This window comes from Tamandua tetradactyla, chromosome 16 (genome assembly GCF_023851605.1).
Source record: "Tamandua tetradactyla isolate mTamTet1 chromosome 16, mTamTet1.pri, whole genome shotgun sequence".
Taxonomy (NCBI): Eukaryota; Metazoa; Chordata; class Mammalia; order Pilosa; family Myrmecophagidae; genus Tamandua; species Tamandua tetradactyla.
The window spans coordinates 29,841,826-29,858,497 of record NC_135342.1 but is presented as its reverse complement, the minus strand read 5'-3'; the positions used below and the strand labels follow the sequence as shown (position 1 = coordinate 29,858,497).

The 16,672-nt window shown below is 49.7% G+C and overlaps 1 protein-coding gene across 4 annotated transcripts in view; it reads left to right on the top strand.

Annotated features, from left to right (window-relative positions):
* Nucleotides 1–13,119, top strand: part of WDR62 (WD repeat domain 62) — a 52,695-nt gene extending 39,576 nt beyond the window's left edge. For 2 of the 4 annotated variants that reach the window (XM_077132045.1, XM_077132047.1), the window contains 17 exons: nucleotides 440–515; nucleotides 1,388–1,499; nucleotides 1,592–1,655; nucleotides 2,212–2,334; nucleotides 3,433–3,566; nucleotides 5,325–5,377; nucleotides 7,865–8,083; nucleotides 9,023–9,150; nucleotides 9,449–9,552; nucleotides 9,908–10,018; nucleotides 10,283–10,420; nucleotides 10,691–10,805; nucleotides 10,902–11,040; nucleotides 11,119–11,179; nucleotides 11,360–12,010; nucleotides 12,558–12,700; nucleotides 12,795–13,119. In XM_077132045.1, coding sequence (XP_076988160.1) covers nucleotides 440–515; nucleotides 1,388–1,499; nucleotides 1,592–1,655; nucleotides 2,212–2,334; nucleotides 3,433–3,566; nucleotides 5,325–5,377; nucleotides 7,865–8,083; nucleotides 9,023–9,150; nucleotides 9,449–9,552; nucleotides 9,908–10,018; nucleotides 10,283–10,420; nucleotides 10,691–10,805; nucleotides 10,902–11,040; nucleotides 11,119–11,179; nucleotides 11,360–12,010; nucleotides 12,558–12,700; nucleotides 12,795–13,040 — 2,617 coding nt within the window. In that variant the 3' untranslated portion in view covers nucleotides 13,041–13,119. Of the gene's footprint in view, nucleotides 1–439; nucleotides 516–1,387; nucleotides 1,500–1,591; nucleotides 1,656–2,211; nucleotides 2,335–3,432; nucleotides 3,567–5,324; nucleotides 5,378–7,864; nucleotides 8,084–9,022; nucleotides 9,151–9,448; nucleotides 9,553–9,907; nucleotides 10,019–10,282; nucleotides 10,421–10,690; nucleotides 10,806–10,901; nucleotides 11,041–11,118; nucleotides 11,180–11,359; nucleotides 12,011–12,557; nucleotides 12,701–12,778 lie in introns of all 4 variants that reach the window. The other 2 variants (XM_077132046.1, XM_077132048.1) reach the window with 2 other exon arrangements.
* Nucleotides 13,120–16,672: the final 3,553 nt, after the last annotated feature.

Sequence of the window (16,672 nt, the reverse complement as noted above, 5' to 3'; positions counted from 1 at the left end):
CAAGGGATTGTGGGGACCCTGGGGAAACACCTCAGCCCACCTAGGGATTGAGCAGGACTTTCTGGAGAAAGCTGGGCTGAGAGGGACAAATGTGGAGGAGTGATCCAGGGGAAGGGAGAGGGAGTGTGCAGAGGGCAGAGCGTGTGCAGAGGTTCTCAACCACCTTCATCTGCTCATTCAAATGATACCAGCCACTAAGCTTGCAGTGAGGTGGGGGTGACATTGACTCACTGGCACCCCAATACATACCTCCATAACCTCAGCCTGAGATGTGGTTTCCATTCCTGAGACAGGTCTTCAGTCCAGGGATCTAATGGGGGACAAGAAATAGGGGAGCTTCTAGGGGAGAGGAGGGTGGCAAGTAAGGCTGGAACCAGAGGGCAAGAGGGAACAGGGACAGGCAGGGCTCTGTTGGCCACCGTATCCCCCACCTTCCCAGAGTCTACAACACGGTGAATGGGAAGCAGAAGAAGTGCTACAAGGGCTCCCAGGGTGACGAAGGGTCCCTGCTGAAGGTGAGGAGTGGGGGTCCCTTGGGTGAAAACCATGCACAGATACCACCGCCACACGAGGCCCTCCTGTCTGTCTGCTACCCTAATGAGCCACCTGAGACCTGTACTGTCTCAGCATCTCACCTAGCTCCACTACTGTTAGAAAAAGCAGGGAAACAGCCTGTATCCCCCTTGGCTCCTGATCAGAGTATTTCATGCTGGCCAGCACCTACACAGGCCTGGCCAGCCGAAGGATACCTGGAAGCAAGAGCAGTCCTGACTGCTTTGTCTTTTTTTTTTTTTTACTGAATCCTTCCCCAAGTGGAGACCTGTAAGTGGTTTCCGTTTTGCATGGCAATATGGTGTGCTGGGAAGAATCTGAGATTCCTGGGCTCCTCTTTCAGCTTGACTCCTACCAGACATGTGTGGCCAAGGATGCGGTAGGGACCTTCTCAGTGCCCCTGGACTAGAAGAGTTGTTATGAGGTCAGGTTCCAGGGTCAGACTCCACTTGTGCCGTGGTCTAACTCTGTGACATTGGGCAAGTGTCTTCTCTTGAGCTTGTTTCATCATCTGTAAAATGCAGATACAAATAGCCTCTCTCATGAGATGGTTCTGTGGAAGAAATAGGTTCACACAGTACAGTGCTCAAAATAGGGCATTATTACTGTCATGTGCCATTATTTTTATTGTAATGGGGATTAACTTCACCTGTAAAATGGGAGCAGGAGCTCCTATCCTACCAGGGTATGTATCATAAGGGTTACCTGGGGAAAGTTCCATGAGCCAAGTTCCAGCACAAGGTTGGTCCTCGGCCACTGGGGCTGTGATGTTGGGTCCAGGCCTCACCTTGGGGAAAAAGTAGGTAGCCCAAGGTTACGTGTCCTCTTCCCACAGGTCCATGTGGACCCCTCAGGCACCTTCCTGGCTACCAGCTGCTCTGACAAAAGCATCTCAGTGATTGACTTTTACTCTGGCGAGTGCATGGCCAAGATGTTCGGCCATTCAGGTGGGTGTGCCTCCCTGCTTGGGACACGCTCCTACCCACCCACACAATTTCTGTCTCAGAAGAGAAGACCAGCGTATCTGCTCTGCTTGCAGAAATTGTGACCGGCATGAAGTTCACCTACGACTGTCGTCATTTGATCACAGTGTCCGGGGACAGGTGGGAAAGGCCTGGGAGGCTGTCCCTGTCTGGGCCTCCTGGGAGAGGGTCACCCTCCTGGTGGGGGGGCTGAACTCACTGACTGCCTCTGTAGAAAGTACTTCTGAAGTTTCCAGTTTCCTCCCGCCTTGGAAAGACTACCCCTTGGTATCATACCCGGCCCTGAGTTCAAATCTCAGATCTGCCACTTACACTTACCTCGTACAGCTCATTTCCCCTCTCTGAGCCTTGGTATGCTCCTCTCTAAAAGAGAGATGACTCCATCTACTTGAAAATTGTATGGTGAGAATCAAATAAGTTGATATATATAAATTCCTTAGCAAATTGTTTGCCCCTAAGGAAGTCCCTATTGTTCTTCCCTTCATTTTACCATGATTCTTCCCCGCAACCTCCTTCCTTGAGTCTAGAGCCCTGGCTCTAAACTAATGGAATGCATTTTAGGGGAAGAGCTGAAAAATGGGATCTTGGCTGTGGTAACACTGCATGGCTGCAGTAGGTTAGTAGCTTCCATGTTCATTGCTCTTTCCCTTTCCTCATCTTTCTCGGTCCTCTGCAGCTGTGTGTTCATCTGGCACCTGGGCACAGAGATCACCAACTGCATGAAGCAGCACTTATTGGAGATTGATCACCACGAGCAGCAACAGAACACAAAGGACAGGAAGTGGAGCAGCCACCCCAGGTCCTGCAGCCACCTATCCATTCCGCAGAGGCGTATCCCTGTGAGGGTAGATGCTGGGACATAGGAATGTCCAAGGCTGCTGTGGACCCTACCCTTATTGTCCTGGTAGCCTGGCTGCCCAGTGCTGAGATATGCTTTGAATATAAAGTTATAATAATATGTACTTGAAGGATTTTGAAGTAGAAAAGCAAAATACTTGGAGAGCATTGTGATGAGGGAAGCCCCAGGGGCTTGTGGGTACCAGAAGAAGCCTCTCTCCCACCCAGCAGTGGGAAAGGGTGATCAGAGAAGGGCTGCTGGAGGGGAAGGTGCAGTGGAGCTGAGATGTCCCTTTCTTTCACAGGGGAGAGAATTTTCAGTTTCATGAATTCTTTAAATGGAAGTTATTACTTCACTTATTTCTTTGAGTCTTCTAACCATATTTCCCTTAAGTCATTATGTTACAAAACCAGTTTTATTTGGCGTAAATTCATGTTCTGGGTTTTTATTTGAGGTTTTAGTTTGGTGAGACTCATTTTGAAGGGAAGGTTTTTGTTTTTCTCTCTTACCTGCCTCTGGATCTATTCCTATCTGGTCCTTTTCTGTCCTCTCAGGCCTCCAGGCACCAAGCCTTGACATAAGCCATCTATCCTCCAATACCTGTATTGGAGGTATCACAGATCTAGGTACTAAAGGGGTAGACAGCTCTCTTTGGCTCCTGGTTTCAAAGCTCACACCTCATTCCAGAGCTCTGAGCAGGGTCCTGGCTCCAGACCCTATTTCATGTCAACCATATTTTAGTATACTCTGTACCCTGAAGGAGCCCAAATCTCATTGCAACCCCCTGCTTCCTGTCCCAGAACCCAGCAGCGCAGGGCTCAAGCCCCACTAAATGCCTTTATTTCTGTCCCATTGCTGTGGCCCTTTGGAGAGTTTGTATTATTTATTGAGCCTAGCCGTCATTATATCTCATTTATTGTGACAATATGTGGGACAGTAGGTGAGACCATCTTGACACGAATTGGTTCATAGGGAACTTAGTAAAGTGCCCAGCTCTAGGTAAGTCCCTCTCCATACACATTTACCTATATTTCTTACTGTTCTCATTCCTTGCTTCAGGCAGGAAACATACACATCTGTGCCCAGTAAGATTTGCTCCTTAAATCCTGGAGAGCAGACAGAAGATGAGCTAGAAGAAGAGTGTGAACCTGAAGAGTTGCTGAAGACGCCATCCAGAGAGAGCTTTGATCCAGGTTGGGAAAGAGGGGCCTATCCAGAGGAGCCCTATTTTGAACTCTGTCAGGGTAGAAATCATTGGTTTTTAGGACCTGGTGCATATTGAAGTTCAATAATCATATCAATCAGGACTCTTTCAGTGTAATAGTATCCAGATTCTAATTAGCTTAAGCTGGAGAAAGAATTTATTGGTTCATGTAACTAAAGAATCTGAGAATATTGGCTTCATGTATGGCTGGATCTAGGTAGTCAGGTAATGTCAAAAGAAATATGTCTTTCTCCATCTCTTGGCTCTACTTTTCCCCATGTTGGCTTCACTCTCAGGCAAACTGCCCTTTTACCAGCGATAAAGAAGCCCTCCAACAAGTCCAGGTTTGTACAACTCCAGAGAAGAGAGAGCCTCTTTCCTGGGGTTGTGATTCATGTTTCTGGTGCACATGTAAGACAATCACTATGATTGGCCAGGCCGATGTCATGTGGTCATCAAAGGTAGAGGCTTTAGTTAGCTCCACTCACGCCACGTGACCAAAGATGTGTGTGCGTGTTTAAGGGGGTGCCCCAGAGGTAAAATAGAGTTCTGTTAACCAGAAGACAGAATAGATTCTCTTGTTTGGGCAAAAAGGAGAGTAGTAGCTCAGTGACTTTATAAAAGGCCAGGCTCTCTATAAATTTCTGCCCCTCGGTATATTGCCTTGGCTTAGGCCCTCATGGTTATAAGATGATTGTCTGAGTTCCAGCCATCAGAGACATGGCTGAGAAGCAGAGGCATTACCTCCAGACAATCTCCTTTAGAGAAGAAACTCTTTCTCAGAAGCCTCTAGCCGTCTTCCCTGAGTCCTGTTGGCCAGGATTGTTCCAGCTGCACGAAAGACTGGAAAACAAAGACTAACATTAGCTTTTAGGGAGCTTTTTGGGGAGTAGGCTCTGCCAACGAGGGTGAAGCCAGCAGGGGCTGACTAGTGGGTGATGGGTAGGTGACAATGGTATGTGAATTCACCCTTGGGGAAAAAATCAAACATTAGAAAGTAAACTAACTTTCCTTGTCCCTCCCTTTACATCCAATAACAGTTTCCTTTCCAGATGACTACTATTACTGATTTTGTATGAATTCTTATAGGCCTTTTCATGAACATAATATACACATGTATATATCCACAGGAAACACATCACATTATGTCCATAAATTATATTATCCTGCAGATAGTGTTCTTTATCTTCTTTTTCCACTCAAAAGTATCTCATTGACATTTCAATGTTAGTGGATACAAAGCAAAGGCTTCCGTTTTTTAACCATTGACAGTTAGTTAAGCCATCCCCTTCTGGGTAAGCATTTTGGGGGGGTGTTCTACCTAATTTTATACTGTTTTGAATGAGGTTGTGCCAACCATTCCTGGCTTTCTGCTTGGGCATGCATGAGAGGGTTTCTCCAGTAGAGAGGCTGAGGAATGGAATCGCTGTATACTGGGGTTTGTACATGTTCATTTTTCAGAGAAAACCCCAAAGAGATCTGCAAATCCACATACTGTCCCGCCAGCGGGTACATCATTCTCTCTATTCCCCCATTTGATATTATTAAACATTTTAATTTTGATAAGTCTTATGGGTAAAGCATTCTGTCTCTTTGTTTAAATTTATGTTTCCCTGACAGTTCATGAGGCTGAGCATCTTTTCATATGTCGATCAGTTCCTGTGTTGCCTCTTTGTAGAATTGCCTGTTACCTGTTTGTATGTTGGGTTGTTTGTTCTGTTTTCATGGATTTCATGTGTCTCTCCAGATCCCCGGTGCCTGCTGACCAATGGCAAGCTGCCACTCTGGGCAAAGCGACTGGTGAGTATGCTGGGAGAGCAGGATGCTCAGTGGCTACCAAAGTAGGGTGCCTTCCCCCATGCTCTTCTTTTTTCTGGGAATTCCCTTCTCCCTCTATGTCTCTCTTTTTCTTGGAGAACCTCTGTCATCCTCCCAGTCTCAGTTTAGACAGCCCTTCAGCCATGCAGTACCTACCTCCTGAGCACCTGCCCTATGCCAGGCATTGTTCTAGCATTGGAGGCATAGCAATGCGTAAGACCAACAAGGGTCTCGGCCTTCATGGGCTCCCTTTGTAGTGTGGCAGATGGGGAATATCTGTATTGAATAATTAAATTACACAGTATATTGGGAACTGATATGTGCTATGGAGCAAAAAAAAGTCGAGAAGGAAAATGAGTGTTGGGTGTTGGAAATTTTAGGGTGACCATAAAAGACCTCACTAGGATGATGATAATTGAGCAGAGAGTTGAACAAGTGAGACATGCAGACACTGGGAAAGAATATTCCAGGTAGAAGGAACCATCTGCATATGTAAAAGCCATGAGGCAAGATTGTATTTAGCAGTCAAGGAAAAATTGGGAGGTTAAAGTGACTAGTTTGAAGGTGAGTGAGGGGCAGAGAGGGAGAAGAAGGACTCAGAGAAAAATTGGGGCCAGATTGTGTGGCTCTGGCACGTTCCTGTGATACCTCTTGTGGTAGTTAGATTCAGTTGTCAACTTGGCCAGGTGAAGGTACCTAGTTTTGTTGCTGTGGACATGAGCCAATGGTAAATGAACCTCATCTGTTGCTCATTACATCTGTAGTCAGCTAAGAGGTGTGCCTGCTATAATGAATGATGTTTGATTTAATTGACTGGTGCTTAAATGAGAGAGCTCAAGGTAGGACAGCCCAAGCAGCTCAGTGTACCTCATCTCAGCACTCACAGCTCACCCCAGACCTTTGGAGATGCAGAAAGAAATCACTCTGGGGAAGTTGTTGGAACCCAGAGGCCTGGAGAGAAGGCCAGCAGAGATTATCCTGTACCTTCTCACAAAAGAAAGAACCTCAGTTGAAAGTTAGCTGTCTTTCTTCTGAAGAACTAATGAAATAAATCCCCTTTTATTAAAAGCCGATCTGTCTCTGGTGGGTTGCATTCCAGCTGTAGCAAACTAGAACACCCCTTATCATCTTTCTCCATGGACTCTTTTTTTTTTTTTGCCCATAACTCTGAGATGGAACCAGGGGAGGGCTCAGAATCAAGGAAGGCCATCATCCAACTCAGGTGTTAACAGGTCCCTGGGGCTGAATTTAGGGAAAAGACTGTGAGAGCCAAAAGGAGACCAGGGAGGAGGCTGTTGCGATAATCTAGGCAGCAGAGGTTGGAGTTGAACCGGGGTAAGAAGTGTTTGGATTCTGGGTGGATTTTTGAAGGTGAATTGATTGACTGGATATGAGGAAAGGAAAGGGGCAATGATGAATTCAAGGTTGACTAAATAATTGTTGACTTGGAGGAGGGCCAAGCTAGGAGTTGGTGGATTGAAAGCTAACAGAAAAATCCTGAACCCTAAGTTTGAGAGTTTATTTCAGGAACAATGTCAGATCTTATCCCTTGAAAAGAATACTGCCTTCATTATCCTCAACCACCTGAATTAGGAGTGAAGTCACTTCAGGGCCTTTGCATGGGCTGGTCCCTTTCCTGGAACATACTTCCTCATTCCTACTCATCCTTTCAGGTCAAAACTTAAATGCCAACTCCTAGGGAAAGTCTTCCCTGGCATCCCCTCCTCCACAGACCAGATCAGGGTACATGGCTAAGCTATCTCAGGCCCCTAAACTGCTCCTTAGGCATGCATCTTACTATTGGGATTACAGTCAACAAATACAGCACACTTACTCTAAGCAGGCTCTGTTCTAAGCCCGTTACATGTATATCTCATTTAATCCTCACTGTAATTCTGTTGAGATAAGGACTTTTCTTATTCCCGTTTTATAGGAAGGGGACTGAGGCTGAGAGATTTAGTGACTTGTCCAGGATCACACAGCTAAGAATTAGAGGATGTAGGATCACCTCTAGGCAAACTGGCTCCAGTGCCTGTGTTCTCAACAACTACTCTCCACTGGCTCTCAAGCAATAGTCTTGGCAGGAGGCAGTGGTGGACAGGACCAGGATGGACTGTGGAGAAGTGACTGAATTTTGGATATGTTTGGGAAGGCAGACCTGAAGAATTTGTTAATGAAATGTAGTGTGGAGTATAAGGGACAGTATAAGGTTTGGGGCCTGGAAAGAATACCTGAGATAGGGGAGGCTTTAGGAGGAGCAGATTTGTTTGGGGGGAAGATCAGGAGTTTGTAACATGTTAATTTTGAAATATCTGTGAAATTTCCCCATGGACATGTGGAGCAGTTGCAGGTCAATTCTGAAGTTTAAGGGAAGAGTTGTGCTGGAGATGAATATAAGGAAGTTGTTTCTGAATTGTGTTTTAACCCAAGAGATTTGACTGGTTCCTCACTGTCCCCTGTTACCCTCAGCTGGGAGACAACGATGTGGCAGACGGTTCAGCCTTCCCTGCCAGGCGCAGCTACCAGCCCCATGGTCGCTGGGCTGAACGGGCCGACCAGGAGCCCCTCAAGACTATCCTGGATGCCCAGGACCTGGATTGCTACTTCACCCCGATGAAGCCTGAGAGCCTGGAAGACTCTGTCCTGGATACCGTGAAGCCGCAGAGCCTGGCAAACCTGCTGAGCGAGGTACAGACCTGCTGCCCACGCTTGGCCTGCAACCCCTGCACCATGACTGCTTGCCAGGACTTGGGGCCTCAGTGTTCTAGTTTCGAAAATAGAGCTGACTGTCCCGCCCTAGAGTTTGGTGAGAATTACATGAGATGGTGGAGGGCAGGAAGATGAACCTGGGCCTGGTACATAGAGACTCCCCAGGACAGACAGGAAGTCTTTGGGAAGCAGATCGCTTGGAGGTTAAGAGCTTGGGCCATAAACAGTCCTGGGCCTCAGTTAGAGCTCTGGCTCTACCCCTTCCTGGCTGTGTGACCTGAAGAAAGAGGCCTGTCTCTCTGGACCTTTTTCCCATCTCAAAATGGTCATAACGGGCCCTTAGATGTACCCAAGTAACATTGGATCTTACTATATTATTTTCCAAACAAAATTCCTTTTTATTCTATTACATAATTTTTTATTATGGCATCATATTTATATATTCATACATACACAGCGATGAATAGAAATCTCAGATATACAGTTCAATGAATATTATCTGTACCTGTGTACGCCTGTGTATCCACCATTCTGGTCAAAACAGAACATTTCCCACCCCCTGGAAATGTTATGCTTCTCCCACTCAGGCCCTCTTGGCTTGAGCTAACCAGTATTCTGACCTCTCTCTCACCATGGATCGGTGTGCGCATTCTTGAACTTCATATAAACTCTTAGATGTTTGGGCTTTTGTCTTTTTTGAGCCATAGCTATTGCTTATCTGTAAAGGGGCCAGCGATAACATTGGGGGAGCACCAGACTTGCTCAGGGTGTGCAAAGCCCCTGGCACAGGCCCTGGCTCCGACAATCCTCAGGGACCTGGTTATGGTTACTGTCATTGTTGGCATAATACCTGCCGGCTTTCCAGAACCCTGGTTGCCATAGCCAATTCAGATTAGCTGTACTTTCTTCACCCCATAGTCAGAGAGTCCCCAGGAGGATGGCTGCAGGCATTCCTCCTTCCTGCCCCTACAGAGGGAGTCATCTGAGACCAGCGAGCTTGCCATCTACTCTCTGGAAGCAGCAGTGACAGTCTCAGGGACAGACAGGTTGGTGTCCTTTGCACCAAGGGAAGCCTTAGTTGGAGGGAGGAATTCTCTGTTGATAAGCACGTCTGGGAAGAGCTGCTTTCCACTCTCTCTATGGGCCTGTGGGAGTCAGGGGTGGTAATGAGGCCTGGATGGGGCAGGAGCTCAACCCTGTAGGCTCAGCTGCAACCTCAGTTTCCCTGGTTCCAGGTAGAGGTGCTGGAGAGGAGGTGGGAACAGGGGTTCTGTGGAGGGAGGTGATTATTTACTGGCTCATGTAAGTTGTTAGGCTCTCACCCCCTCCCCATTGGTATTGCAGCAAAAACTGCCTGAAGGAGATAGACAGGGGTCCTGGAAACCAACAAGGTGACTCCTACCTCCAGGCCTCCTCCATTGGCTCAAAGGATCAGAGCCCACCTGAGGGTAAGTGAGGGGCAGGCAGGAACCCTGTTAGAGTCTGTTCATTCTGCCAGGCCACATGCTGGGCACGGCTGGCCACTTTGACCCTCTCTTCCTGAAGCTCAGGGTGTCACAGAAGCAGACATGGCCCCTGCCTCAGGTATCTGAGGACCCTGGAGCCAAACTAACCAATAGTTGGAAGCCAGTGCTGCTACCTCCTTATGTGTAAACTCTCTGGGCCATAAAAATGGGACATATTATTATCCCTATTTCCATATGGGGAAACTGAGGCCCAGAGACGCTGAGCCACTTTCCCCAACTTACCCAGTAAGGGCCCTGGCCCTGGGCACCTGCCTGACTCCACACCCTGCTATTCCAGATTCAGGAGAGTCAGAAACTGACTTGGAGTGCAGCTTTGCCACCATTCCCTCCTCCCCTCCACGTCCTGACTCAGAGCCTCGGTTTGACATGGCAGTGCCCCACATAACAAGTAAGCAGGGCAAGATATGTGGGAAAGGGCAGTATGTGGGCTTGGCTAGGGGATGATCAAAATGTATAACCACTGGTCCTAGACTTGGCGCTCATTGAGCCTCCATTTCCTCGCCTGATGATGAAGCCATCAACCTTTCCTTTTCAGTCTGATGGCAACAGGGTGTGTGATGGGCGAGTCTGACTTTCTCCACTGCCAAGTGGTATCTGCCATGACTCACAGTGTTGACGGTTTCCCTCCCCCTGCCCCGTCACTGTTCCCCAGGGTGTCCAAGTACTACAGAAGAAGAGCTGCCCCAGCCTGAGAGGCCAGGCACAGACAACAACTCCCTGCCCCAGACCCCTGAACAGGAGAAGTTCCTCCGCCATCACTTTGAGACGCTTACTGATGCCCACCCTGAAGGTAGGGCCCTGCCTTTCTCTAACCCCTCCTGGGCCAGCCAGCCAATACTGGTCACAGAGTGGGCATCTCTTTCCTCAGCAGGGCCATGAGGGTTGAGGTGGGAGGGCATGCCTTTTATCTTAAGGACTGAGCTGCACAGTTACTCCTTTCCCTGTTCAATTTCTCCTGAAACATATGCATTGTCTGTTCATGTGGGTTTCTGGGGATCAACCTGCTGCTGTGTGTCTTGGCTGGAGGGTTTCTGAGGGCTCCCTTGACCTCTTTCCCTAGAGCTCTTCCATGGGTCCCTGAAAGACGTGAAGGCCTCTGAGGCCACAGAGTTCTTCTTCAACCCCCGGCTGAGCATCTCAGCCCAGTTCCTCTCACGCCTCCAGAAGACACCCAGGTGGGAGATAATAAACCCCACCCCATTCTCTAGCTCTTTATGCCTTCAGGGAAGACCAACTGAATGACCTTCTCCCACCTTTTTTCCTCCCCACAGGTTCACCCACACCTTCCCTTCCCAGCTGCCCCTCCTTGTGAAATCCCCGGAAGCCAAGCTCATGGACCGAGGAGGGAGCCAACTCAGAGCAGAGCTCCTGAGAGCAGGTACTGGCTACGCCTCCCCAGACCGGACCAATGTGAGTATTGGGGCCTCCCTCAGGGCATGGGGCTGGGATCCAGGAGGCCTCGCCCTCACTGTGGAGCTGTGCCTGTAGGTCCTCCCTGGGAAGAAAACTGAAGAGCGTGTGGAGCCCCTGGAGGCCTGGTGCCCCCCAAGTGAGTACTGTGTCCCTGATAAACAGCCTAAGGCTTCTCAGCCAGAGGCTCTGGATGCTCAGCTGAGTGGTGGGTAGGGACAGGCAAGGTCTACTCAGAGCCTACAGCTACCCTGGGGTGGGGCCCTGTCCACCACTGTCCCTCTAGAATGTCAGAGTAAACCGTCTGCTTTCTTCACAGGCCTGGTGCCCTGTGCCCCCTCCTCATCAGTGCTGCCTGCAGACAGGATGCCCCAGCTTCCCACAGCTGTACCCACTCCAGGCCTGGCTCAAAGTGTTCATGTCCCCTCCACTCGCTCCTACATGGTGTCTACCACCAGCTCCCGTGCCAAGATGTCACGCAGCATCTCCCTTGGAGACAGTGCAGGCCCTGTCATGGCCGAGCTGACCAGGCCCCTTCGCAGACCTTCGTCGATGAGTGAATTGGCCTCCCTAGGCCAGGAGCTCCAGGCCATTACCGCCCTGGCAGCACCCGCTTCTGGTGGCAAGAGCCAAGAGCCTGTACTGCCCTCCTGGGGCAACCATGCAGCCCGTGCCAGCCTGAGACTGACCTTACCCAGCGTCTGTGACAGACTCCTGCTGCCCCCATCCCCTGTAGAACCACCCACTGCATGCACCTGGTCTCAGGAGCCCATGGCAATTCAACCCTGTGCCACAGTCCCAACAACCAACTTCCTGGCCCCCAGCCCCATGGGTGAGGCATCTGTCTTTCTCCCAGGGTTCCCAGCCCCTGAGCCCCTCTACCCCCCTATCCAGCCCAATAGCCCCCAGCTTTCAGAGACTAGGCCTGGGGTCCCTGGCAGCACTGCCTCCCTCCTGGAGCCTACCCCTGGTGAGTGCCACCCTCGGGACAAGGGTCTGTTCCCTAAGTTCATCAGTTGGCCCAACTCCAAGGGTGGGCATTTGACCTGGCCACAGGAGCCATCCCATTCACTCATTTGTTCATTCATTTAACACATATTTATAATTGATAAAACATATTTAATGAACACTTTGTATGTATGGGGCTGGAAACATGGAGCATGATGGAAAATGAGACTACAGAAGTGTCTTCCCCCAGAGAATTGACATGTTAGTGAGAGACAATATATGGAAAGGTTCAAGTGTATCACAAAGTGATTTGTGCTAGGACGGAAAGCAGAAAAAGGGGTTAGGGAGTAAGAAGAAGAAATAGTGGTTGCTATTTTAAATAGGCTGATGAGAATACTTCAGTAAAGGTGGCATTTGAGCAGAGACCTGCATGAGGGGAAGGAAGGGACCCTGGGGGACTGAGGACAAGAGCATTCCAGGCAGAGGGACCGCGGGGTTAACACTTGGGATCAGCCCAATTGGCCTCAGATCAGCTGGAGAGTAGAGGTCTCTTCTTCCTCTCCCCCCAGATACGCTCAGTCTGGGACACTGTGGGGAGTCTAAGGTGCCAACTGGGGTCTTGTCCCCAGCTGCCCTTGAGGTAAGCAGTGTGGAGAATGTTGTACACAGGCTGCAGACTGCCTTCCAAGAAGCCCTTGACCTTTACCAGCTGGTAAGCCAAGCCTCAGGGTTGGGGGAAAGGACTGAAGTGGCAGCCTGGGACCACCTGGCCTAGGTGTCTGCTGACAAGGTGGTACTCCTTGCAGGTGGGTGCTGAGCAGCAGCAAGTGCGGACTGAGCTGACCTCTACCTTCCTTTGGATGCACGGCCAGTTGGAGGCCAACATCTGGCTGGTTGACCCTGAGATGGCCTCAGCCCAGGCCCTTCCCAGCTCTGACTCCCTCTCCCCACCTACATTGTGCCCCCTGGCCAGCCCTGATTTGCGGGCCCTACTGGAACACTACTCGGAACTGCTGGTACAGGTCGTGCAGAGGAAGACACGGGGTAACTGAGGGCTAGCAGCCCCCCTCCACCACAGTCCTGCTGCTTCTAAAGACAATGTATTTTAAACAAATAAACTGACAGCTTGGAGTAGTTTCTGGTGCCCACCCTGCCCCATCCACTCAGCCCCTTTCAGGTGGATACAGGGAGGGAAGGAAGAGGGTGATGTTCAGGTAGTCCAGACTAGTGTATTTGCACTGGCCCCAAAGCCATGCTCTTGTTCTAGGACTCTGTCAGTGGAGAAAACTGAACATCCCCAAGAAGTTTGGTAACTGCAAAAATGTCCTCAGCCCATTGAGGTCCTGTGGGGGTTGAGTGTGGTGCTTGCCCAGTACTCTCCCAGAGAGGGGCTGGCCCTTCTTCCCTGCCCCCTACTGATGCCCAAGAGCCCACAGGAGCCTCTCTGATCGCCATGGCCAGACCCTACCCACCACTGCATACATTGCCACATCACTGGCTTGTGGCTTCAGCAGGGAAACTGAGAAGAAATAAGCTGGCTGGTCTACTGAACAATACTCTAGCATGTCCCAGGCTGCCCAGCAGCTGGGACCAGTGACTCCCCCCAGCAGGAGGACCATATCCAGCTTTAACATCCCAGGAGCTCCCAGCACTGGTGGCAGCTCCCCCTGGCAGTAAGCATCTAGGCACATGGCATGTCTGTTGAGAAGACTACGAGTCCCCACTGTCCCAAATCCTTATGAGAAGGAGGCAAGCTGGTGCAGGGCCCTCTCCTAAAGCGCAGTCGCTGAACCTGCATTTGCCCGAGTTCCTCCCTTATTTGTTTGGTGGTCATGACTCCCTCCAAAACTGGTTCAAAGAGATCCAGTTTCTTGGCTGGCATCCTATAGAGTTGAGACTTAAAGCTAAGCTTACTTGATGGCAGACCCAGAACCTTTGACATAAGGACACAGCTCTCTACTGCCTCCATAAGCACATGACCATGCATTCCTTCAAAAAGTTGATCTATCCCCAGGCACCTGTCACCATTCTGCACATTAGGAATGGTATGAGGAACAAGACAGGCACTCACCTTCTAGAGAGCAACCTGGAGGCTTTAAAGAAGGCATGAGGTGTGTGGACCTTTTGGCAAAGTGGCCAAGCTGAGCAGCCAGCACAAAGCCCTGTAGGGGACCAAACATGGTATGTGCAAGGATCAGAAACAAAGATGGGATGGCCAGAAGAGACCAAAAGAGAGGAGAGGACCTCCACGATGGGCTGGGCTTTTTTGCTTCATGACATCCAAGTCCAGGAAGCAGTCTTCACAATTTTTTTTCCCTAAAAATTCTTGCTCTTGGTATTGGGGAAGATGTCCAATACTGTGTTTCTGAAGGCTGCCTCTCCCTGCCTCAGGAAGCTGAGGCAGCCAAGGATTTGGCTGGATCTCTGCTGGGAGACTCCCTACATGGGTCCACAAGCCACTCCCTGAAGGCTGAAGACCCCATCCTCCCCTGCCCCTCCCCAACTTGGCCACTTACCTAGGATTCCTAAGGCAGGATTTGGTGTCCAGTCCCCCTGGACACTCAGGCAACCACTTTGGACCTATGTCCCTCACCTCCATCCACCCTGTAGCAAAGCAGTCTCCACCTCCAAGTGGTAAAAAACCTGGCTTATTGGACCCATGCTGTAGGGATGTTTGTTATTCCTGATCTTATTGTTATGGTCATGGTCTTTCCTCTGTCACCTTCTGTAAGTCTGACTCAGCCTCCAGCTTATGGCCTCATAGTTGCAACATGGCTACCATAGCACCCAACAGCACACTCTTACCCAACTGGGAGCAAACATAGGAAGCAGGGCAGCTGCTCCCCCAGGACAGTGAGGGAAAATGTACACATTCTTCCCAGGGGCCTCCAGGAGGAGGTCTGCTGGGTCATGAGCCCTTACTTTAGCTGAGTCTCAGAACACAGCACAAGTATTGTTGGGGCCCAGGTCAGGTTTTACATGAAACAGGTCTCTGACTGTTGGCAAGGTCACGTCAGAGTACCCGTGGAGGCAAGGTCCCCTGGTATCTGGGGAATGAGGTCTGGCCTGGGCTGCACCTTATTTAACCTGGTGCCTAAGCAGTTTCAGGTAGGGAACTGCAGAAACTAGTGTTCTCCGGGCTGACTGAGGACACGGGGCATAGGCACACCGTGCCCTGATAATGTGGTAAATTATTGAAGTAAATGCTGTCAAGAATGCTGACTCGAGACCCCAAAGAGATCTGAATAAAGAGCATGCTGATAAGAAATAAACAGCTCCTGAGACATGGAGCTGGGAACCAAACATTGTAGCTTTACAGGCATAATAGATGTTCAAAATAAATCTTGCTTTGACTGTACTCCCTAAAAGCAGTTCCCATGTAAAAACACAATAAATACGTGGACGTCAGTTTATTCAGGGCTAAAGCTCTTGCTCTTGCTCTTGCTCTTGCAAGAGATGAGCTTGAGTCCCCTGACCCCACTTAACTACTTGTGACTGTCATTTTTTAATCTTGTGTGGTGCCCCTTCTTCTCCTCTGTTCTCTAGGAAAATCCTGGCAAAGCATCTCTCTTGTCCTGGACATGTCCCTCAAACAAAACTGGGGTTCTCTCAGCAAGAAAGGAATATGAGCTGGTGGTTAGGATCCGGTGTGTATGCCACTTTCCCCTTCCAAATACTGAGCTCTCCAGCCCTGGAAAGACTAGATTTCCTTCTTCTGGACAAACCAGCTGGTTAAGAAACCACTGCTGGTGGTGGAGTGTGCGTGCACGTGCAATTTGTAAATTGATAGGATCCCAGAAAGGAGAGGACAATTTACTCACATGGAATCTTTCAAAGAGGATTTAACAAAGGGACAGTTTGCAAAGAAGGGGTTAGGGAATCCACCAAGACTAGTGCAGTTCACAGGACTGGTACCAGAAGAGAGCAAGGCACAAGGGAAGGGAACAAACCCAGAAGACCAAGCCCTGAGAGAAGAAAGCGTCTTGTAAACTTTGTGGGGAAACAGCCAGCCCCTGGTAGCCCAAGAGAGAGAGAGCTGGGAAAATCTACACTCTGACTTTACCCCCACCCCTATCACTTGCAAGGCTGACCATTGTCCAAACCGTATCAGAAGTCAGAGGACCTGGGAACCCTGGTGATGCGGCCTCGGAGGGCACAGACCAGGGAAGAACAGGACAGAAAGGAGGTCTGACGACAAATGAAAATACCTGGCACCAGATTCCCTCCCTGATGTGTTTTTAGCAACAACACAGGAACCAGCTGCCCTAGTACCATGGTGGTGAGCATGGAGAGCTGGACACCAGAGAAGAAACAAAATGACTCCCCCAAATCTGCAAGTGAGCTCCTTCTGCAGTGCATCTCAACCCTTGCAAGCCACATCTACCCTTAGCCTCCAGTCTCAGATAGGCCCAGAACACAGCAGTCATGATCACATGGGATCCAACAACTGTGTCAGGCGGAGACACTCAGAATTCCTTTTACAGAATGGCCGACTGAGACTCACGCCTGCCTGAACCCCCACCCTTCAAGACTTACTAACCAGCTCCTGCTTGCCAGGCCCCAGGGCTAAGCTCTCTCCTCATGTGATCCACATGGGTCCTCAACACAAACCAGAGGGTACACATTAGTCTCCATATCCAGATGAAGAAACAGGTTCAGCCTGAAGTGAATTGCCCCAGGTCCC